The 23,577-nt window shown below is 33.8% G+C and overlaps 3 protein-coding genes across 10 annotated transcripts in view; 1 reads left to right on the forward strand and 2 right to left on the reverse strand.

Annotated features, from left to right (window-relative positions):
* Window positions 1-5,789, reverse strand: part of Ih (hyperpolarization activated cyclic nucleotide gated potassium channel Ih) — a 220,861-nt gene extending 215,072 nt beyond the window's left edge. Inside the window, exons 1-2 of one of the 6 annotated variants that reach the window (XM_072015472.1) lie at window positions 5,608-5,789; window positions 2,817-5,155 (exon numbers count right to left, since the gene is read on the reverse strand). The gene's annotated coding sequence lies outside the window, so the exon portion shown is untranslated. Of the gene's footprint in view, window positions 1-2,816; window positions 5,251-5,607 lie in introns of those variants that run through there. The other 5 variants (XM_072015480.1, XM_072015474.1, XM_072015475.1 and 2 more) reach the window with 5 other exon arrangements.
* Window positions 5,790-7,749: 1,960 nt separating this feature from the next.
* On the forward strand, window positions 7,750-17,249 carry Oga (O-GlcNAcase). Of its 3 annotated transcripts, none has more exons than XM_072016062.1 (13): window positions 7,750-8,101; window positions 8,249-8,300; window positions 8,376-8,709; window positions 8,788-9,232; window positions 9,302-9,888; window positions 9,959-10,279; window positions 10,384-10,558; window positions 12,580-12,633; window positions 14,068-14,153; window positions 14,255-14,424; window positions 14,508-14,703; window positions 14,785-14,944; window positions 15,020-17,249. In XM_072016062.1, the coding sequence occupies exons 1-13, from the start codon at window positions 8,032-8,034 to the stop codon at window positions 15,154-15,156; spliced, it is 2,787 nt and encodes a 928-aa protein (XP_071872163.1). In that variant the 5' UTR covers window positions 7,750-8,031; the 3' UTR covers window positions 15,157-17,249. The 3 variants fall into 3 exon arrangements, with proteins under 3 accessions (XP_071872163.1, XP_071872164.1, XP_071872165.1); XM_072016063.1 differs by having other exon boundaries at window positions 9,302-9,873; XM_072016064.1 differs by lacking the exon at window positions 12,580-12,633.
* On the reverse strand, window positions 16,904-23,189 carry LOC139993838 (uncharacterized). The gene is made up of 12 exons (XM_072015921.1): window positions 23,007-23,189; window positions 22,197-22,425; window positions 21,475-21,731; window positions 21,180-21,369; window positions 19,525-19,680; window positions 19,266-19,410; window positions 18,324-18,428; window positions 18,168-18,250; window positions 18,045-18,109; window positions 17,907-17,956; window positions 17,511-17,628; window positions 16,904-17,400 (listed from the first exon to the last, which is right to left on the reverse strand). Exons 1-12 carry the CDS (start codon window positions 23,187-23,189, stop codon window positions 17,326-17,328), a joined length of 1,656 nt encoding a protein of 551 aa, XP_071872022.1. The 3' UTR covers window positions 16,904-17,325.
* Window positions 23,190-23,577: the final 388 nt, after the last annotated feature.

Genomic DNA, 23,577 nt, shown 5'->3' on the forward strand with positions numbered 1-23,577 from the left:
GTTAATAAAGATATTAAGCTGCTGATCACGTGTTACAAGACCGACCTCCGAGCAGCGCGAGGAACCGGCGAGGATATTTTATGGAAATATGGTTAAAGTGTGTTAACAGGTATGTGGACGAATCTGACGCGAAGCCGAAGAACCGGTAGGAATAACTGTTTGCGAAAGCAAACCTGATGCGTAATCAGGGAACCTTTAAAATGAAGTCACTTGCGGATGAAAATAGCCTTAGGAAAAAGCGCAACGAACCAGGCGCGAAATCGGGGAGTCACTGGAGAAGACAGTGCAAGTGAACTCGATGCGAAATCGAGGAGGTTCTAGAAGGTTGGAAAATAGCATAGACGAACTTGAACGCGAATCTGGGAGCTATTAAGCGAAGAAGATGCAGACGAACCTAATACGAAATCAGGGAATTGCAGGAGAGATTTAGTTTTCGTGTACGAATCTGATGCGAAATTGGGGACCCACTGAATTGGGAAGATCTTTTCTGCATTGAGACGCACGCGCGTGCGAATAAACATAATAGGAAATCAGGGAATCGTAGGAAATGTTAATAAGCTGTCGTAACTTTGATTAACGAAAATCGACACGAAAGTTCATTAGTGAAGATGGAGAAACTAATTTTGAAGTTTCTCTAAATACACGTGCACTTGACCATATCTCAAAGAATAGTACTATAATTCTATACAAATATAAGTAATCTACGTTTTGGATGAAGTATTTACTTTTTAATTATCAATTTTTAAAAATGTATATGTGCATAAGTTGATCACAAATTAAATCAAATATTTAAAATGTTCTAAATGACAATAATTTTATTATAATATTTTTAATTTAATTTTTATAAATAGATAATTTTAATTTAATAAAATTTTCATTATAATATTATAATTTTTCATTAAAAGAAACAGCCTCATTTATTCGTAGCATATACTATTTTATTAATCGCGCAAACAAAAATCAAGTAGAACGATGCCGCGTCGAACTGCTGTTCCATTTCGTCCAACCTGTTCTTGGCCAAGTGCACGCGTACTCGACGAATTTTTTAAATCGATTTCTCTCATAACCTGCTACGAAAAAACTTTATTCCACATTCTCCACTCATATTTACACGAGAAATAATTTGCTTGTTAATTGTTGAGTAAATTTTACATACTTTCACTAAATCTTATGCGGTAACAACCATTATATGCAAAATAAATTCATAATAATCAAGATGTCATTTTTGACATTTTTATAGTTGAAGCTAAACAGGTTGTACACCTCTTCTCAATAAGAGGTCTGTCTATTGCACAATAAATTACTAGTTAATAATATTAATCAATTAATAAGTAACAAAATGCAAGTGAGAAATTTCATTTCTTTGACTTGTATTTTATAAAATTTATTTGCAAAATTTTCTTTATTTTAATGTCAAGTTTGTATCGGTTATGTAAGAAAAGCAATTGAATGCCAACATTATCTCTTTCTTTGATTTTAGAATTAAATACATGTTTCTGTTACCGTGTTCAATATTTCAAAGATGCTGAACGTTATAATATTGTATTTACAATATTCTGCTAATCATAGATACTATTGGCTTTTCACAAAAGTTCATTGATTTGGACCTAATTATTTTCATTTTCAATTATTTATTAAAATAAATAAATCATGAAAATAAACTTATCGTGTGTAGTTTGCTATCGATATTGGTAATTTGTAACTTGTGACATAAAATTTCATTAAAAATATTAATTCAATGGTGCAAAAGAGCTCTGGGATTCACGATAGAATAAGAATGAATTTGAATGAGTTAACCATGTTACATGCATGCATACGATTAAACCGAGTAGTTCGAGTCAGTTCTTTCTCTTTTTCTAAAGAAGCACGACTATTTTGCTCAATCTCGTGTAGCACGAATTTCGCGTGATTTCTACGCGACACTTAACGTATACACGTGATTTTTATCGTTGATCACAACGTATTACTGTACGAGCACCGTGTTGATTCGCGTTTCGTGGCCCCGAGACCATTTTCGAGTTGCGTGGCTCATTTGCAATGATAACACGGAAACAAAGTCAAGGCCGTTCGAACACAAAGCATTCAAATAACAAAAAGAAAAAAGATAATACTTCAAGGAACGATTCGCTTTCGTCTAACATTACATTCCAAATGCTTATCTTATTTTCCTTGATTCTAGCCAGGAACGAAGGGAATAATAAACGCGATTCACGAATCCAAAACGCGAAAAGGCTTTTCTATATCGCTCGTCAGAAAAGAGAACAGAAAAATAAAAGAGAACTTTAAACGCACAGGCGGTAGCCAATTAATTTTCACGCCGTCTTCCTGCTCTTCGCTCAACGATTCTTTTCGGATCTCTACCTAATTTTAATTATCTTCCAACACACGAAAAAACTGTGCGATGCTTTGGTTTCCTTCTGTTTACGTACTGGAACGTACGATCCGCGTCTATTTACGTGGTTCCAAGTAGTAAAGCCAACTGAAAACTGTGTCAAATGAAATCGTTAACAAAAAGAAAAAAAGAAAGGCTCGACGGTCTTGCAATTGACATATAAATTGTCTTTGAACTCACACGTAATTAGTTATTGGAATATTAACCCACTATTAGAATCAGTGAATCGTGGATGACCCACAAGAGCTGGAATTTCAGAGTAGCTTATCTTAATTTGGATCTTATATTCTACGTGATAAAGACCACCAATGTATTTATCATACATACAAGATATGGAATAGAAATAAAAATTAAATACCTATGATCATAGTTATGATAATAATAAGGATAATAGTAAGGAGCGGATGAAAAAAATACTACGTACCTGCGAAAGAATCACGAGGTGGCTGAGAACGCGACTCGAAACCGGCGATTCATTCCACTTTGTTTCTGGATAGGTCGGTACACGCGATTCGACGTCAGTGATCGAACATCAGGCTTTCCTCGGTGTGGTTATCGGTGTATCACAGTTTGTAGATCCAACGCATGCCCCGCGATCGACCATCGTTTCCATTAATTACACTCGCATTTCAGCCTGGCACACTGTGTCGCGCCCCCTTTCATTCACACCCATCTCCTTGAGCGCACGTGTTCACCTAATTCTCGTTTAATATATCTTAGTATCACAATGGACGATTTTTTATATTTTTCTATCTTGCTTGTGTTTAATAATTTATATACTTCCTCCGCTTCTTATTCCCTCGTCTCTCTTTTTTCTTCTTCGTCTTTTTCTCTTTAATATTTGTCTATAACCTTAAGTTTAGAAATCACAGTCGCGAATTGATACGGATCACCGTAGCATGTGCAGCTGCTGTTGCCGTTGCTCTCTCAGAAACGAAACCACACCGTCTCGTATACCCAGCATGCCCTTCTATCTTTCTCTTATTCTTTCTTTATCATTCTCAACACGCTGCACACGATTGGTACGACTAGTTACCGATTATTCTCCTTGAGATACGATGATTAGCCGTTGAACGATTCTCGAAAGGCTCCACATACACGCCGTTCTCTTCGGTTCTTTTATTTTGCTTTCTCTTTTTTTCTTCCTTTTTCTTTTCTATATTTATTAATATTCGTTCTAGGACGGAATGCGCGTGATTCGTTCGCCAGCCGTGTGTGTGCGGGCCGTCTCTCACCTGTTCGACACGAAAACTCGACACGAGAGAAAGCACAGGATTATTCCGCGTCTATCTGCCTCCGAAAGGAGTTTCACTATCGACCATCAATGCGCACGTGCAGCCGACGGGCAATGTGCCGAATCCTCTCGCTCGTCGTCACTCTGACGAGGAGGCCACATAAAAACGTCGTCGACGGGGCGCCTCTCAGAATTGAGACACAGCTACGAGTTGCGAAAAACGAGTTATCGCAGTCGCGTACTTCCTCGCCTTGTTTCGTTCTTGCTGCACCCCTCGTTTCTTCGCTACAAAACGATTCTTCACATTCGGCTTGGCCACGCACGAGCATCGAGGTGCCATCCTCTCGTTCTCTCCACCGATCTGCAATATTCGCTTTTCTTTTCTTCTTCGAGCCACCTCACGTTCTCTATTTCTTTCTTCGTCTCCCCCTTATTACTCTCAATTTTCTTTATTTCTTCCTTCTTCTCGTTATTACTGATCACCGTGCGTTTCGTTTCCCTCCGTCGACGATGTATCCAAGCATCGTTTGGAAGAAGCAGATGTCGTGGCGACCGTTGTTCTCCCCTGTCGATCCTGTCAAAAATGACACATCTCAGCTAAGTGTCATCATCACTGAACGTCGGTGCGCATCTCCGGCGGCAGTTCGACGGCATGGCAATCTACACACGTAACAAGACTCGGTGGCGCGATAGTCTCGATGCCGTGCGACCGTCAATCGATCGAAAATCATCTGCCCGCTTCGAGTCGTACTCCTCTGTTCCTCGCTGGCACGCTGCGACTCGATCCAGCCGTGTTCCTCGCAATCCCATCGACTCTTCTGCTCCAAGTAGGAAGCGGGAAGGGAATCGACGTTCGACTGACGACAACGACCACCGCGACAAGCTGTCACTTCGTTCTTGATGCTCGCCTCGTTTATTCGATCGCCACACCGTTTCTAACGATATATCCGTTCCGGGTTCTGGCAACAGCCCCTAACGACATCTGATTTTCTTCGATTGCGATCCCGCCGCTTTTCCGGCAATCAACCCCCCTCTTCCTCTCCTTTTATCTAAGCCTATCAGTAGCTGTTCTCACTTGCCTTCTCTAGTTTTTCTCCTTTGGCCTTTCTATCTTCGTCGTCCTGCTGCGTTATTCGGATAGATGTAGCCAGTGTACACTAGTGGCCGCGCACACGCTTCCTCCGTCTCTCTCGCTCAATCGCGACCAGCCATTATTACCGAGTAATCCCGCGACTGCTTAATTACTCTCGATACCGCACTCACCGCCAATATATCTCGATACTTCCCTCTCGAAGCACGAGACACCGATGACACGATCTGCTCGCGTGACCCGTTTACGTTCCGCAATTTCTTTACCCGTGATGATATCAGCAGCTTCTTTTCTCTCTTTCTGTTTCTCTCCCCCTTTTTGTCTGCTTGTCTATCTAAATTGTCCTGTCTACAGTTCACTCTACGTTGTCCGCATTCCACTCTTCCGAGGACCGGTTGTTCGTTTCGACGTGTGGCGCACCGTTGATCCTTTTCTGCGACTGTCAAACGAAAAGAGACTCGTTACGAAGAATCGAACAGCACGATGTCCACGGTGTCGAATGTGTCAAGCTGCTTCAATTGTTTCTTTATTTCTTTTTTTTTTTTTTTTTTTTTACTGTTTAGAGACACACGCGCGCGCGAATTTCTCCTTGTCTTTCCTTTTCCCCCCACCCCGTTGCCCTTTAGTCACGGTTATCTCTTAACCTCGACACCTATGATTCCTCTTACGTTTGCTCCTGTCTCCCTTTCTCTCCCTCACACGCTCGCACTCACCTCGTCCAAACGTACACTCTCTTTCGTTTTCTCTCTCTCGCTCTTCTTTCTCTCGCGACTTTCATTCATTTCGACATACTCGAAGGGCGCGACGTTTCCTTTAAGACGATCCTATACACGCGCCCCGCTCCTGTCCTTATCGATTATGACGCATACTGCATGGAGAAAGGCTGCCCACCCGTCGACGACCAAAAAGGATTCCCCGCGTGAACAGTTCGCAGATCCCTCTGCTCGCCTAGCCCACGACAAGAGAATCCGCGAGAATCCGTGCACGGGTGTCGCAAGTGTGTGTATGGGTGCCTGCGGCAGCCGTGTTACGTATACAAGCGTAACCCCGACCTCGATGTTAGGCGGCTGATAGCCGGCCTCACACTGATACGGCTCCGTCGTTACGACCACGGGCCATACCCGCCCCTTCGACACCCCCTCCATGTCACCCGAAAAAAAACTACACCCCTCTTTAGAGGGACGACCGCCGCGCCTCCATGTGGCATTTCTGCCAAGCGATTCGTCAGCCCTTCGATTCCTACACTATGCGCTTGCGTTAACCGCCGAACTTACGTTTTTCGGACAGAATTGCATGCTGTTCCGTGCCACCTGACATTTTTTCATGGCTAGAATACTGCGAACATTCCAATCGAATATTTCAAATGCGACCCTTTCACGATACAATTCGTCAAGGCGTCATTGGAACGTACGCTTCGATTTTATTATGTGGAATATGTATCACGTTTAAGAAGGCTTAGAATAAAATGTAAAAGCTCAACATTCATTCATGCAAATTGTACAAATTTTGTTTGTAGTCCTAAGAAATAGACGTAAATGTATGTTTCTAGCCTAAGTACATATGTCTTGTTGTTTTGATACAGTTTGAAAAACATTAAACAACGTGTGCACCATTTCTCCGTATATATGTAGGAACATATGCATATAAGTCGAAATAATAAAAAGGAAATAAACTTGAATTACTTTTTATTCTCATAGTTTATTTCTATATTTTTCGATAACGTAAAATATGTATTTTACGGATCAGCTTCTATCTTAATTAATACTTAATTGTTCATAAAACAAATAAAGTTCCTTTGTGTGTATGACTGAGTTTATCGTTTACATAAATAGTAAAACGTAAAAGTGTATCTTCCGATTCTTTTCATGAAAATTCACTAGTAATGTTCCATTTGAGGCTATATGTTGAACATTTAATTGCGTGTGTAAAGGAATATTGCAGGACTGTACTTTATGTGGCGTTTCCTGCGGCACGAACTAACACTGAGGTTATACGATACCGAAATCACATATACATTGACTACGTTTAATCGATGCCGCTGATAAAAGCAGCATGAATATATATATATATATATACAGGACGAATTTCGTACTGTTGAATTTGTACTTTATACTGAATGATAATTTACTGAGAACAAATGTAGTCTTTGCAATGTAAAATTTGTTAAGATATTAGAGTATATCATTTACAACATGTGTTAAATATTTTCGGTATAAACTTAAACTTTGTACAAGTTCATACATGTCTCAAGGAATAATACTTTTAGTATTTTTATATACGTTTTCGTCAATCAAAAAGTGAACGAAAAATTTAAACCGTGAAGTAAGAAGATAACGTTATAGTAAGTTATTTTTTCACATTAATTGATTTAATAAAAATGAAAACATTTTTCCGATTGTAAAAATAAGAATTTGGAATATATGAAAGTGCATTTTCCAAATTGCTTATTCTATTCTGATATCCATGACTTTGTTAATTTTGAAATCATACAGGTGTTTGAAACGATTCAATCGTAAAACGCATGTAGAGTATCTGTTACGATATCTTTTCGTGCACATTGGAACTTTCTCCTATTCTTTTTCGGTCAAATTTTCTATCTATCTACATATATATATATGTTAAAAATGTTAACTTAATTAATAAAAATATACAACGTTGACTTTCAATCTCTATACGTTTGCAAATATTTAATTTAAAATAAATATATATCATGTACAGCTATAAATCACAATTGAGTCTTAGTCTAAAGCTATTTATAGACACTAATGTTTTTTATCATCCAGTAAATATACACGTACTTACATTTTATTGTTATCGGTCATTTTCTCATCACATGTATTCAGATACAGTTAAAGATAATTGTAGCTTTAAATATGCAACAAAACTGGTATATTCTTGGACTAATTTACAAAACGATACCGAATGACAGCGCTCTTATGTTCGAAAATGTATCCCCGATTCGAATCTCAGATGTCGCCACTATCCAACGGAGCCTGCCGTTAATCGTTCTACGTACAGTCGATAGATCGAGAAATCTGTATCGATCAGGACAGCGGGCGCAGCCTGTCAGAAACACTACAGACGGGGTTTTTCTTGCATCGGAATTGCACTGTTCCGAACTGAGTTTTTTTTCTTATCAAGAAAACGAGTAATGCTGTCGTGACGGTCGCACAACAGAATCGTGTTGTGAGCAACATAGCATTTGTAACAGCTTCGGTTTGCGTTCTTTCAAGAAAAGATAGCATTTTGTACCGGAGTACTGTTTAGCCATTTTTGCAGTCCTGCACTAAACAAACGTGCCTCTTGTAATCCGCAATGGCGGAGACAAATGGGGCCGCAAATTTGAATACGAAAAACGGCAATTTTATCTGCGGCGTCGTCGAAGGTACATAAACGTTTTTTCTACGGTGTCAAATATACATATTTGGTCATCGGTCATAATGGCTTCACTTAGGAGGGGGAATGATTGGAATGCGGTATTCATTACAGTAACTCGTATTGTTTGCATAAAATATACCATTTGATATTTCAGGTTTTTATGGGCGACCTTGGACTACAGAACAAAGGAAAGATTTATTTCAAAAGCAAGTATTTTACATCAGTTTTTATTCATGTTCATGTTAAAGACAGTATTCTAAGCTTCCTTCATTAATTTTCAGATTAAAAAAATGGGGTATGGATTCGTATTTATATGCTCCAAAAGATGATTACAAGCATCGAGCATATTGGAGAGACTTATACACAGTAGAAGAAGCAGAACATTTAACAGGGTTGATAACAGCTGCAAGAGAATGTGGTATCACGTTTTATTATGCATTATCACCAGGATTGGATATCACTTATTCAAGTGCAAAGGAAGTTAGTGTATTAAAAAGAAAATTAGAGCAAGTTAGCCAGTTTGGCTGTACTGCATTCGCATTATTATTTGATGATATAGAGCCAGAAATGAGTGAACCAGATAAAGAAGTATTTCAATCTTTTGCTCATGCACAAGTATGTATTAAATGATTTAATCAGCATAATAATTATAAAACATCTTATTCATAATTAATTAAAATAATCTGTTTATAGGTTTCTGTTACAAATGATATTTTTCAACATCTCGGCCAACCTAGATTTTTATTGTGTCCAACACAATATTGTGCAACTCGGGCAATGCCAAATGTAGCATCTTCAGAGTATCTTAACACACTTGGTAGTAAATTGGCTCAAGAAATTGATATAATGTGGACTGGTCCTAAAGTAATATCCAGACTTCTAACTGTTGAGTCCATTGAAGAGATTACAGAAGTTCTGAGGAGGCCACCAGTCATATGGGATAATTTACATGCCAATGATTATGATCAGAAACGAGTATTCTTAGGACCATATTCTGGTAGATCTCCTGACCTGATTCCTAAACTCAGAGGTGTTTTAACCAATCCTAATTGTGAATATGGAGCAAATTTTATAGCAATTCATACATTAGCTCAATGGAGTAGATGTAATGTTGATGGGAAAAGGGATTTAAGTTTGAGTGAGTAATTGCTTTTGATTAAAAAATAAATTAAGTCTGCATTATTTTGTTCCACTTTATGCTTTGCAGATGACACTGTATCAGCTGACATAAAATTGGAGACTGAAACAGAGGATGGTGTGCTTGGTGAAGATGTTCCTTTAACAATGTCTCCAAATATATATCATCCTCGGCACGCTTTGAAAAATGCTATTACCGATTGGTTAGTGGAATTTAACAAAAAACGGTCTGCATGGGGTGTCATAGCGAAACCACAGCCATGTGTTGCTCCAACCGTACCAATTCCAATAATTCCCTCTGTAAATACATGTATGAGTCTCACATCCACGACAACTACAACTACCGTTCCTGCAACACCGACGCCAGTAAATAATTCCAATCATCTTCAAGCATTAGCTGAGGTTTGCTCAAGTGTGACAACTACTGACAGCTACGTACAACCTGCCACTGGTCCCGTCATGAATTCTTTGGTATCTGAAACGACTGTTGTTAGTGAACCTATTATTCCATCAATTTCTACTAGTGTGGAAAATGTACCAAGTTCAAATACTTTGTCATCCATGGAACCAATGGATTGTAATACAACACCTAATAATTCTCCAGCACATGCAGCCAAGATTCAAACAGAGGATGATGCTATGGTAGAAAATACTTCTGTGAGTTTCTTTAAATGTCATTAGCTATGGAACTTGTGAAATTTATACAATTGTTTATTTTGTTTCATAGACATGTAGTGAAGCCTCTGGCAGTATGCAAGTAGAAGTGGATGGCACCTCCCCTGTTGTAAATGGTACTCAGATGATCGTTGAAAATGACAGTGAAAATCATGATAATAGTGATAACGCATATCAAGAGTCTCAAGAATCGATAGATGCCGACAAGCGATTGACGCAAGAAGATTTATCGCTGTTATGCGATCTTTTCTATCTGCCATTTGAACACGGTGGTCAAGGCATTCAATTACTGCAAGAGTTTAATTGGTTGAAAAGTAATGCTCACGTCGTTATGAGAAAATCAAAAGAGGATGAAACTGTATCAGAATCTGATGTATGCAATTCTTCTATCAATGTATTACGACTAAGATATATATATATATATATATTACATTATAATATATAACTATATACATAACTGTTTTAAATAAATTTTAGATCGAAGAATGGCACACGCGAGCAGCTAAGTTAAACGATATGTGTAATGCCGTAAATAGACTATTTCAGAGGCTTACATATTGTAATAATCGTGAGTTACTGTATGATCTGTATTCGTATGTGTGGGACATGCGAGGAGTCGTGTCTCTCTTAAACAGTTACGTGAAATGGTTGGGTAAGTTACATTATATTCTTACAAAAAGTTCAGTACATCCATCAGTATGTCGTTATGTTTCGATATTTTTTTAAAAGAGATGAAAGAATCTAAGGAAAATGCTCCAAATCAAGTAGAAAGTAATATCAAAAGTATTTCATATTTTTAATTCTATTTAAATACTTCCTAATTTACCCAATATTCATTCCTTTAAATATAAATGTATAGAAATATGAGTAATATTAAAATAAATGAAGAAAGTTCATTCAAAATGGTAGTATGCTGGTACAATGACAAAATTAAAATACTACATAACAGGAAATTTCATTATGTTTTATTTTTTCTTCAATTTTCATGTTATGTCGCGATAAGTATTTGTTGTGCTACAGATGAGTGCTGTTATTAATTTTTCTCAAAAGTACTATAATTTATTACCTATACTTATATTTCAGAACAAAAGTGTCTCGAGTATTGGTAAGTGTAATGTTATATTCGTTCCTTAACTCACTCATTTTGTCTTTTTACAAGAAAGATGTGTTTTTTTAGGAATTAGGCAATAATTTTTGTAACTAATGATTTATAATACTGTAGGAATTGGAACTATATATCATTTTAATATACTAAAAAAGCCGTTTATATACTATTTCTTAAACATTTTTCTCTAAACATGTAACTAGAAAATACTTTTCTTTTAAACTTGTAAATTTGTTACACTGTATATAACTTCCTTGTAAAATGACATAATTTATACAATCATAAAACACGCAAAAAACATTAGTTACTAATTTCAAGAGTTACTGATGTTTTGTTAATCTATTTTTAAAACAAACAAAATTATTTATTTTTTGCACATATAATTACCAAAAAATAAAAATAGATATTAACCTTTTTAATTAAGAGCTACATCATTTCGTGAATGTAACATTCTTACGTATAAAATATTAAATATTATTTTGCAAACCTGTATATACAATAAATGCTATATATATTTAAAATTTGCATATACAAATATTTATACAATATAAAAAGTTAGACAAAAAAGAACTCTCAATTTGACTGAGTTCACTAAATTCATTAAATTCTTTCGAAAATTGTTTTCCATAACTTGACTATTTTTTAATTGATCAGGGTGTAAACATGCATCAGTAATACTTGGAATCTAAATATTTCATAGATCGCATATCTATGAAATTGCATCCGTACATTTGTTTCTGCGCTTTAGAATCAAATGTACCATGGCGCGCGTAAACGAACAAGCAGGGTTGCCGTAAGTCATCGAGAAATCAGAACAAATTAAAAATATAAAGTAAACTTACTCTCCTTACCTAATACATTCATATTTCCTGAAAATACAGTTGCACTATAGAATTGCATTATACAATTGCACCAAACATTAATTCTTATACAAAACTGAAACACGAACTTAATAAGTTATTCTCTATTTAAAGCTAATTAAAATAAACTGTTTTAATTTTAACTGTATATAATTTCTTCCGAAGTAATTTTCTTATTTGTCGACTAACGGCTTCCTATTTATAGTTCTATTAGCAAATAAAGAATGTCACAACATTTCTCATTTCCTCATTAACTTTCTCTGATAATATGATTAAAATACTATATATGTTTTGCTATATATTATCATGACAGGACAAGTCATGAAAACAATGAGAGTTGATGTGACTTTCTAGCGCAATATTCGGCAAAAGGATTTTTCATAGCAAACACTTTCTGGGAAACTATTTAACAGCATCTATGTGGACCTGAACAAATACCATGTTTGAAATAACCTTGTGCCAGCTATTAACATATTGGCTGACTTTCTTTCACAGATAATGTTTGGCAGAAATCTGTTTGTTGTATTTATTTATCAGAAGTTCACAATTTATATATTTCAACATGGTAACATATATTTGGATTATTACCATGCTGTGAACAAAGATGAACTTTCAGCAAATAGTTTCTGCCAACAATATAAGTGTATCAGGAACAGTACAGCTTCAATTCACTAACGTGCGTTTCTGTGTTTTTTGTCTTGTTGATAGCGTTTGGCAGATTCCCGTCGACGATGACAACGTTTACCCAGGGAAGCTACACATGTATGCGATTCACCAGTCTGAGTAATCCAACAAAAAGCGCGCGACTAGCAAAGCTTCAAACCAATAGAAATTAAGACAGAATTTCAGTTCAAGTTTGAAGCTTTGTAAAAGTATTATTATTATAATTAATATAAGCAAGAGATTTGCGCGTAGAAGCAGCGTTCTGATGCCTTGAAGGATCTATGTATATTCAACAAAATATCACTAGTACTTGATGTAGTTTGGTACACGATGGACATACTTTCCTATTTTGCAAAAATTCTTGCAAAACATTTATTGAAATTTTATATAAAGCGTTTTTGTGTCCCATTATTTGATTTTTATTTTATTTTACAGCATTTATATTTGTAACTGCATTTTAATTTATTCGTGTATATATGTATTGCGAATGTACTTCAAAATTGTATTAATGTAAACTTCACTTTTATTTTCAAAGATAACATTTCGATAAATCTTTTGTAATAATAATTTTTGCATGTGAAGTAAGTCCATCTAAAATTTCGAAAAGATTGGCGAAGTTAGGACAATGTTATAAAATATTGAGAGCTTTTTCCTGAGAATTATACTGGTCAAACACAATCAACAAAAGTTGTAACGTCTGTACTTTTTTTTTATTTCTTCAAATTTTTTAACATATTATTTGCAAAAAATCAATAATGTTCACTGCATATTATGCTTTTATTATGTTCATTGAAGGCATCTTTCATGAATTGTGAATGACCGGTAGTACATCCTCCTTTTGCCAACTTGCCTGTACTAATTTCTTTTAGTTCCAGAAACTGTATTCTTTTCAGGAGTAATAGGAGTTTTATTTCAGGCGCATTTTGGCAAACTGGATTACCATTCCACCAATCCCATTTTCCTTTCCATTATCCTAGGAATTTATCATTGCGCGAACTTTGGTGCAACATTCTTTAAGCATTAATTCTTTTGTTGTTACACTTTATTTTAGTCATAATTGGTTCAACATTAATACAGAAATATAATCTTCTATGGATGGAAAGTCAATCTCCTTGTAACGAGACTCGTTTTTCCAAAGTACCTTATGAATTTCTTGCTCTTTTTTATTTGAAAGTTGTTCAGTAGGTAGACGAATAAACAATCAATTGAAACGTGATCAAGTTACGTATGATTTTATTCATTAACGAAATGGTGCACCGTAGTTTTTGTGTTTTCGGTTAATGGTTTCTTTATTTCGCAAATACGATTCTCTCGATTCTATAAAATAATGCAAAGGATACGGTAGCGTGACCGAGATGAAGAAACATAAAGTACCATTAATCGAAGTCTACTTATGCATGTTACAAATTTTAAGCAAAATTAGTGTTCAGAGCAGTGGAGACCATTCTATAAATTTTACAAACTGCATAATCGCGCGTTCACAATGTTTTGTATTTTACCACTATACTAAAGCTGTACTGTATCTTGGGATAGGGTTCTCGAATGGCTGGAAAGAAACTTTTATGAGTGGAGAACAAGAACCATGGGTATTCCGTGGAGGACTTACGGCTGATCTACAGGTATATTTATCAATCATATCTTTTTTAAGTTAAGTTAAATATGTAATCAAAAAAGAGAGAGGGTGGAGGAAAGGAAAATTAATATTAATTTCTTTTTATAGAGATTAATTCCAGTGGATAGTGGTAATGACTTATTTGTTTATAAAGCACCAGAAGTGCCCAGTAGTAAAATCTATACAATTAGACCTTATTTAGCAAGTGACGAAGATGCAGTTTATGATGTGTGCAATAAAATATGTGGCTGTGTGGGATCATCTGCAGTTGCAGATCGGTAAGAATATATTTTCTTTATAACAAATTGCAGTTTTTCTCTGTTACAATAGACAATTGCAAATATTGAACTTTTAATGTTAGGTTGGTAGGCGGTTACATAACTTTGAGTCCAGAATTGTGTATGGTTGTCGAAGATGAGAATGAAATAGTGGGTTACGCACTGGCTGCCTTAAATGTAAAGTCTTATTATCAAAAGTTATCTATTTCTTGGATTCCTGAGTTACGAATGAAATATCCATTAGAGGATAATATTAATGAATTACCACAGGATGTTCAGGTATTTATCTGAAATTCGTTATCTTGTTAATTATTAAATCTGAAAATTGATAGTATATTAATCTTTGAAATTTATTTATAGGATGCCATACAGTATTTCCACTCATTTGTTGCGGATGTACCTGAACAATTGTGCAGACAGCATCCGTCAAAGCTGTTATGTGCGGTGTTACCAAGTGTTACAGACCAATCTGTCCCTAAAAGAATAATTACGTGTATTCTTGCCGCTTTAAGAGCGAATGGTAAATAGCTTTTTGCATAGTCTTTTAATTACTATTTATGGAGTGATCTGTCATATGATTCGAATTCTTTTGCAGGTTCGTTCGGTGTACATACTACAATGTCAAATACAGACAAGGAGTCTCACGAGTTTTACAGTAAATTAGGCTTTGTCGACTTAAATCCAGCGCACGAAGAACATCCCGGAATCAAGACTATGTGTAGAAGTTTCTAACAAAGAGTGAATACACCAGTGATATTTGTGAATAAAGTGTATCTAATCAGAGCATCTGCAAAAAAGGCTTCTACAGCTTAGAAACGAAGTTTCTGATAACGTAGAAATCTTTTTATTTCTAAAACGGCCCAGAAAAGCATTCTTTATCGTGTGTTTTCCTGCAGAGGACAGGAAATCGATCATCAAGAATACTTTCTTAAGAATAAAAAAAAGAGAATATGGGCAGATTTTATATTATAAGATTTTTAATGACTTGTACTTCCTTTTCAAAAACTCTCCTACAAGATGTCTGTTTTAAACGACAAATAGAAAGAAGAAAAAAAGAAAAGATCACCCAAATGTGTTTACCTATATATTCGCATACAATGTATATATAACATGAAGTAGGCTGCAACGTTGTCGACCGTAAAAAATTCGAAAGTGTAAAACGTGCAATATTAATGTTTAAACAGAACAAAAGCAAAACACGATAAGGATAATTTGTTAATTTTATGAATATTTGTGTTTGTGAGTATAATGCTATGGGATTTCAGTATACCCAGTATGCCAGTATGTTAATATGAATTTTTTTTTTAAATCGCCGGATGTATATAACGTGTTGAATGCTGAATGATGAAAAAGGATAATGCCAGTATGTGTGTTCAATTACTGAATTAATCGAAGCTTTTTTAACCTATCAAAAGATATTTTCTTATAAAAACTACAGGTGTGAATGGTGGAAGAACCATGAGACAAGAAGAGATAGTAAACTTGCTCCATTCGGTTCATTCTTACTGAAACGCTATAAAAGTAGAAAAAAGAACACAAGGTCTAATTTTAACATCAGATCCGTGTTTCTAAGAGAATCTAATCTATAGGTACAGTACTGCCTGGTAAAAAGATGTTCATTTTAAAGTGTGTACATAATCGATATTTAACGCCTATCCTAAGGCCTTTTTATGTTTAATGTATCCTAATTGGCTTTATAATTACATTACATTACATAGTACTCATGTGTGTATTACCATGGAATGTGATATATAGAATTGTTTAGAAAATATTGATTATTTCACTAGCGTCTATACGTATTCGAAAGTTAGTTAATCGCTAATTTAATTTTGTTACGTCCAAGTTACGTATATATACATTGTGTTTTATACGATTGTTTATTTTTATTAATGATGATAAGTATCTGTCCTATCGAAAATAACCGAATCAGTCATTAATTACGCGATAATTGTTTTCCGGAAAGCTATTTATTCAGGAAGAAGCAGATAAAGTTAGATCATTACATTGTTAATTAGGTACTAACAAGCTAGTTCGTATCACGTTGTATGCGTCAATGTATCAAATGTACAGATCCAAGATAGAAAGTAATTAACTAAATAAGGTGAATTACATAAGAGAAAAAGAATTCAAATAAATATGAAAATCTTAGATATTTGCCTTATAATTACTACTGATCATAGTACTATTACAAAACAGTTGTATCACGGACTAAGATGTGATTTTCCGACCTTTAGCGAAGTATAAGTATCATACTAGGATTTGAGATGCGGTGCCATGTATAAAACAAGAGGAAAAGTTCGATCGTTACGAAAATCGTTCATGTAACTATGAAATTTATTTTATTTCGGATTATCACTTTGTAGAATTTTTATATATACTGGCCACGTGTTTTCGTGACGATTGAACATAAAAAAGATTAAAAAAGAATTGTATTCACGGGAAGGCTGGAAAGCAGAAATGTTCTGCATATTTTACCATCCTTTTTCTTCTTTTTTTTTACATAATATTGATTCATTGATCACGTATATTTTTTCTTATCCTACTAAAATAGGTTGATACACATGTTTACTCTGTTCAATATGAGCTTACTTTCTATTTGATACGAATAACTGTTTGTATGTATAGCTTTTTTATAGCAAATATCTTTTAATGCGTGTTTTCTTTTGTCAATACTGTTTAAACATGGAAAGAAAGAATGATGTGCATACAATAATATTTCCAGTTGTCCCGTCTTGTAATTGTTAAGTAACGTACATGTAATTAACATTATTGAAACAGTATGTGATTATTACTGATTTATTTAAATAAACATGTCAAGACTGATATTCCTGGCGTAGTTGAAATGGACATTGATCGTATCGAAAAGTGATCAATAATTTTATCAGAATCCTTGTAGTTTATTTAATTTTTCAATGGTATCGTTGCGACGTCATTGTATTTCCGCAAATCCTGAATTTCGCTTTGAAATTGTAATATCTGAAATTCCAAAGAAAATGCATGAGAATCAATACCATTTAAAAAAGAAATGTTTTTTTCTCTGTAACGAACATACAAATTTTCAGTATAAAAAATAGCGTATCAAATACCTTTTTTATATCATTTTTAAACAAGTTCTGTTTGGTTCTAGGAGTTATTTCCTCCGTAGCATTTACTTCAAGTTTACTTAAGGATTCTAACAGCTCGTTGATCTTTTTATTAATGTCTCTGTAAAAAGTTATTTCATGAATTTTTGCTTGCGTTTTAGAAAACATATAGATTTTAAATTATAGAGTAGATGTATCACTTAATTATTTACATTCAAAAAGCAAATAAAGACTATGTAACATTAATATTGCTGATTATGTTACTAAGAAGCTAGTTGTCCGTATCACGTTGTGTACATTAGTCCATCAAGTGCACAGAACCAAAATAGAAACTAATTTTATAATTATAATAATAATATTATAATTTTTAAATTGTAGAGCAAAAAGTTTATCACTTACGCTGGTGGTATAAATTTTAGCTTGTCCTTTTTTCTTGATCCCAAATTTTTCTATAATTTAAATTAATAGATGTACAATCAAATCTTTTGTAAATCTTTGTAAGAGGACTGTTAAAAAAAATTATAAAACAAATCTTACCAGTTTGGAACTTTGTTTGAATATGGAATCATAGTCACCGACATCGAAACCAAATGGAATATCATCTGTTAAATAAATATTTTATTTAACTATAAAATAATATAATTGTCTTTTTTTTAGTACCTGCGTTTCTTTTCATTGCCTTTTCCATAGCTTTGCTATAACTCCTTTTATCCCGTCTCCATTCTTTTAAAACATTTTCATCCCTAAACAGTTATGAGATAGTTGTCAAAAATGAGATGTATTTTATTGAAACAGGGAAAATGAAGATGATCTTACTTTATCTTTTGAAGTAGTGCTGTTTGTCTGGCAAACAATTCTCTTAGCTTGGAGAACCATAGCAAACGATGTTCTACTGCAATGTTTGCACCTTTATTTTCACATCTACGTTCAAGAATTAATTGCAATTAATTGTAAAGTAGAAGTTAATAGAATTTAGACTTTTTATCGTTTCAATATAACATATATATGTGCATACATATATAGCTGTAGAAATCATCAGTTTATTGAAAATTCTTACTAAAGGATAACAGGGTATTAATTAATTTTAAATATATTTTAGAATGAAATGTATATATTCAATTTTAGTATTTAATTTTTTATACATTTTATAATCCAAAAGCTTCTGTTTTTAAGTAGAAGAAATTTTTATTCTTAATTTATTTACGTGCATAAATACTTTAACTACTTGTTTCTGTACTATGTAAATAATTCAACTATTTATTTATTCCTATATAATTTTCTAAACATGACAGTATCCAATTTGGATCGTTTAATCTCATTGGATTTAATTTAAATTTATTTCCATCGTTTGTAACAATATGAAAAATACGTTCAAAATTTTCTGTAGAATCTTTATGTGTCTTACTGTTTCCTAATAATGTATTATTTTCCGATATAGCTGTTTTAATTTTATTAATACTTCTACACTCTTTTTCCATTGAATTAGAGTAAGTTCTCAAAATTTTTATATTCTTTCGGACATAAAGAGATCTCGGAGATGGGCCCATCAAATGTAAGACTTTATTATTCATTTTATCGATTTCATCATTGATTTCCTTATTGTTAAAACTGTTTATACTTTCCAAAACACATTTATATTCTAATTTTTTATCGATCTTGAAATTGTTTACTTTTTGTAAATAGAAATCATAGAAAGATTTAGATATTTTTTGTAAAGAATTGTTATTATCCAGAAATATTGGTTTTTCATGATAATACCTGTTACTGGGCTTATACGATTTACGTTTTTCTCTTGTAGATACGTTCCTGTTAGAAATAGTGTTCTTCAATGGTACAATTTTCTTTTTATTCTTTCGTGGAGATTGATAACATAGAATCGTCGACAACGTTGGTCCGATTTTGTCTGAAAATTCATCATTTTATCTTATGGACCTTCTTAATTACTAAATATATATACTCTTTTTTATTGATAACTATAGCTACATATACAAATTTATTTACGTGGAAATACACCTACTTTCCTTGGCTTCTACCCGTTCCCCGGGATGCGCATTATTCCATTCTATTCGTAAAAATTTCAAAATAGCCGCGCAACCAGAAGCCACGATATCTTTCGGCGGTGTGACAAGCGGGTTCTGTGTCACTTGAAGGGTCTTCAAATTAGGCAAGGTGCCTAAAATTAAACGTTATGAGTGTTACGGCCCTGAACACTTGTAAACAGAATCCATCCCTTGGTTAAGGCGACCATTAGCTATCCAAATATAATTAACCGAACGGCAATAATCCTAAGGAACCGTCAAAAAACTAAGCATTTCTACTTTATCGTCAAGGCTCTTAACTGCTGCAAAACATCTTTCAAGTTGGGACATTCCTTAGGGTCATTTGATCATTTCCAAACACAAGCAATTGTTGGTGGGCCGAACAGCGCTCATCACTGGTTTCAATATAAATACCGTCGTTACAGAACATGACTTGAATTGTGTTTTGTGATCAATCAGCATCTTCACGTGTACTCCATTCCGTTAATATCTTAACCTATATTCTATCAGTTGACATATTAACTGTTATATCAAAAACTTGTATTGTACGAGAAGTTGTTGGAATAAAAGGTTAATTAACAGGTAATTAATTAAATTAGTGTTATAATCAATTAAACATTCCTATTATCTTAATAGAAATAGGGAATCGACTGACTTGATCATCAAATCGTAATGGGAATTTACGACAAAGGACAATGGACGAACGAGACCCAACGGCTGGGGGAGAGAATCAACAACATAGGAAGTCAGGACATTAGGGTCAGTATAATCTTTTGCGGGGCCAGATTCAAAAATTTTACTGGACCTGAATACACATTCAAATCTTACACTTAAATTTTACGACGAGGAATTATTTATTTACAAATGCTATTAAATATTATATATTTTTATAAACAGTTTTTTAAACAAATCCAAGTAATATTTTTTTGTATCCATAATTCGCTTTCAAAGTGCACAAAATTCAATGAAAGTACAAAATCTGTAATCATATATGACTTTTGCAAAAAACTATTAATGTAGTTTAATTTCTCTAAAAAGTACATTTCTCTGAAAACTTTTGGATTCTTTTGTCTAAAGTAGTTTCCAGGATGTGAGGACTTTACAGAGTTACACTGAACTTTGATGATTCTTGTCACTCCTTTAAACTAAATCATCACTACTAAAAAGATGTCTTGCATCTGTTAATAGTATCATCATTCTGTACAAAGTTAATCAAAATCAGTGTTTTTTATTTGGGTAATTTTCGTAGACCGCGGGGCCTCTCAAAATGCGGGGCCGGCTTTGAACCTGCCTTGATCATACCGCGCGGGTGAAATACTGCACTCTCAATAGGATCTTACCGCCGTATTCATAACATCACACTTTATTTTTATACAAGTGCAAATAAAGTGCTAAATTACACTAACACTCGATCTATTAAATCTCCTCCACCTTGAACGTTAAGTCATTACGCGTCATTCCGAGGTACGCGATATCAACCAATCGGTTTGACCTGACTGGTTGCTCTTTAGTCGATAATTCGCAACAATGCTTATTCCGTTACAAATTATTCGTTCACATTATGGCTACATATAGACGAAATACTGAGAAGAAAAAAGTGGAAAAAATTGAAAAGTTTTCAATGAATGCTTACAAAGTTCCAACGGTAGATTTTCCACTCTGTTTCCTTGAAGTAGAATCGTTTCTAAGCACATGTGCCCTTTGATACTAGCTGGGAGAGAAGAAAGTTGATTATTTCTGACATCTAACCACTCCAAGTACATTAAACAACTGAAAACTTCGTCAGGAATTTCGATCAAACCATTGTTTGACAAATACAACATCTAGAAACAAAAAAAAAAAAAAAAAAAGATGTATTCAAAATGTAAAGACATGCCGAAGAAGTTTCTGTTAATATTTCAGTTTAATTACTTGAGAAAGTAAAGTACCCTTAAATGCGGAAAGTTGTTCAATATTTCCGTGGGAAATTGTTTCAAGTTCATATTTGAAAAGTCTACGAATATTTCATCGTATACGGGTTCCTTTTTTAGCGCTAATGGTGGTAAACTTAGAGTACTCTTTGAAGATTTTCGCGATTCTTTCATTGTTGTGGAAGAAGCTTCTGAATCATCCGGAAAAGTATCCTCGATGAATGTTAATTTTAAATCATTTTTCTTTGTATCCTTTACTTTGTTTATTATTCTTCCTATAGTGAAAGATATAGTAAATATTTTTTTAGGTATGACTAGAGTATGACTAGAGTAAATATTTTAGTATTTAACAGGCAGTGACCAGGCAAGTGTAGAGAAAGGTACACATGCATACACATACACATACATACATACAGATAGTACACACATATCAGTGAACGGAGGTCCTAAATTACCGTTACGACTTTTATGGATGCCACGATTTCACGTTAAAATTCCCTATAGGGTCCATTAGGACGATAGGGGTAGTAGTTTGCAATTAATGATTGAAATTGAATTGAAACTTATGTCGATTAACGTAAAATTATTACTGCAAGAAGAGTCAGAATTTCTTGGATGTATAGATATAAAGATAAAAACTCCGAGTCGGTGTATGAGATACGTAAAATCGCGTACGACTTTTTCTTTTTAACAGAACTTGATTGGAACATAGAGTATTTATTTGATATAAATGTTAATACCTAGATCTTCGATATTCTGTTCAATACAATCCGAAGGGCTATCGTTTGCTGATTGCTCATGTAGCGTATTTTCGAAAATATTGCACATAATATTCGGCCCAAAATCGATATCTTTCAAATCGAAAGTTTCATCATCATTGTATGCATCTTCCATGCTGTTTAAAACTCGCGAAGATCGTGCGTACAATTCGTTCGCAATACTTAGTTTCCGGTTTTCATCTTCGTCTTTCTACGAACGATCACGTATAAAACGATTATGGAAACATAAATTACGATCAATGTTATAAAATAAGAATAAACTAAATGTTCATCTTTTCTGTAAGCTGTAAGCAATTATTATTTTGTTAGCAATAAGCAAAAGTAAAGTAGTAGTGAATAAAATTAGATTTTTTCTATAGTAATCAAGCAACTGCAAAAAAAAAGAGTTTCGTTGTTTATTTGTCTTTAAAAATCGCTAATTTGACTTTAAAAATATATTTGATAACATTGTGAATAAAGAATTTCCTAGCATATTTTCGTTACGTTTTTTTAATTAGAAAGAATTAAATGTTTATGGAATTAATAACATTAACGGCAAAAAATAAAAAAAAAATATTTTGTATTTCTATCATTGTTTTTCTGAAATAATAATATAATCTTGACGAAACCACCCTATTAATTAATGATTAATAATATGAATAATAAATGAATAATAATAAGTATTAAAAATAATTGAACTAAAAAAATAAAAATATACTATGTTCATTGATATTAACAATGACAATAACGTTAAATTAAATGAACAATTAGAAATTATACAGATTTGACTACCTGAGACTCTACATCGGACACATTTTCTTCCTTGGTGGTTAAGGAGGTTTGTTCAGTAACTTGTTTCTCCTCTTCGTTCTTTATGTTTTGAATACAATGATTAATCGACAAACATCTTTTGCTATTCGATTCTGCACCGAGTCCGTAATATTGGGTTAATAAATCTCTAGCCAAATCGGACATGATGTTGGATAAGTATTTTTACTATTTTAGCAAAAGAGAAATCGTTTTCAGAAACTGAGGGCGATAATTCAACAATGGTTAACTAGATCGATTATTATTCCTGTTTATTCATTACCTAGGTGACGAGATACTTAGATTATATATACCACGTATTATTTTTACTAGAAATGAGAAATATATTTATGTTAAATTTCATTTTCTTTAGTTTGAAAAACATTATTTTCGTAATTTAATATCACGTTTTTGATTCAAAATTCTGAACGTATTCTACTTGATATAATAAAATAAAATAAAATAAAATAAAATAAAATAAAATAAAATAAAATAAAATATAATAAAATAAAATAAAATAAAATAAAATAATTTTGATATGTATAAAAGGATGTAC

The sequence above is a fragment of the Bombus fervidus genome, chromosome 13, assembly GCF_041682495.2.
Source record: "Bombus fervidus isolate BK054 chromosome 13, iyBomFerv1, whole genome shotgun sequence".
Classification (NCBI taxonomy): Eukaryota; Metazoa; Arthropoda; class Insecta; order Hymenoptera; family Apidae; genus Bombus; species Bombus fervidus.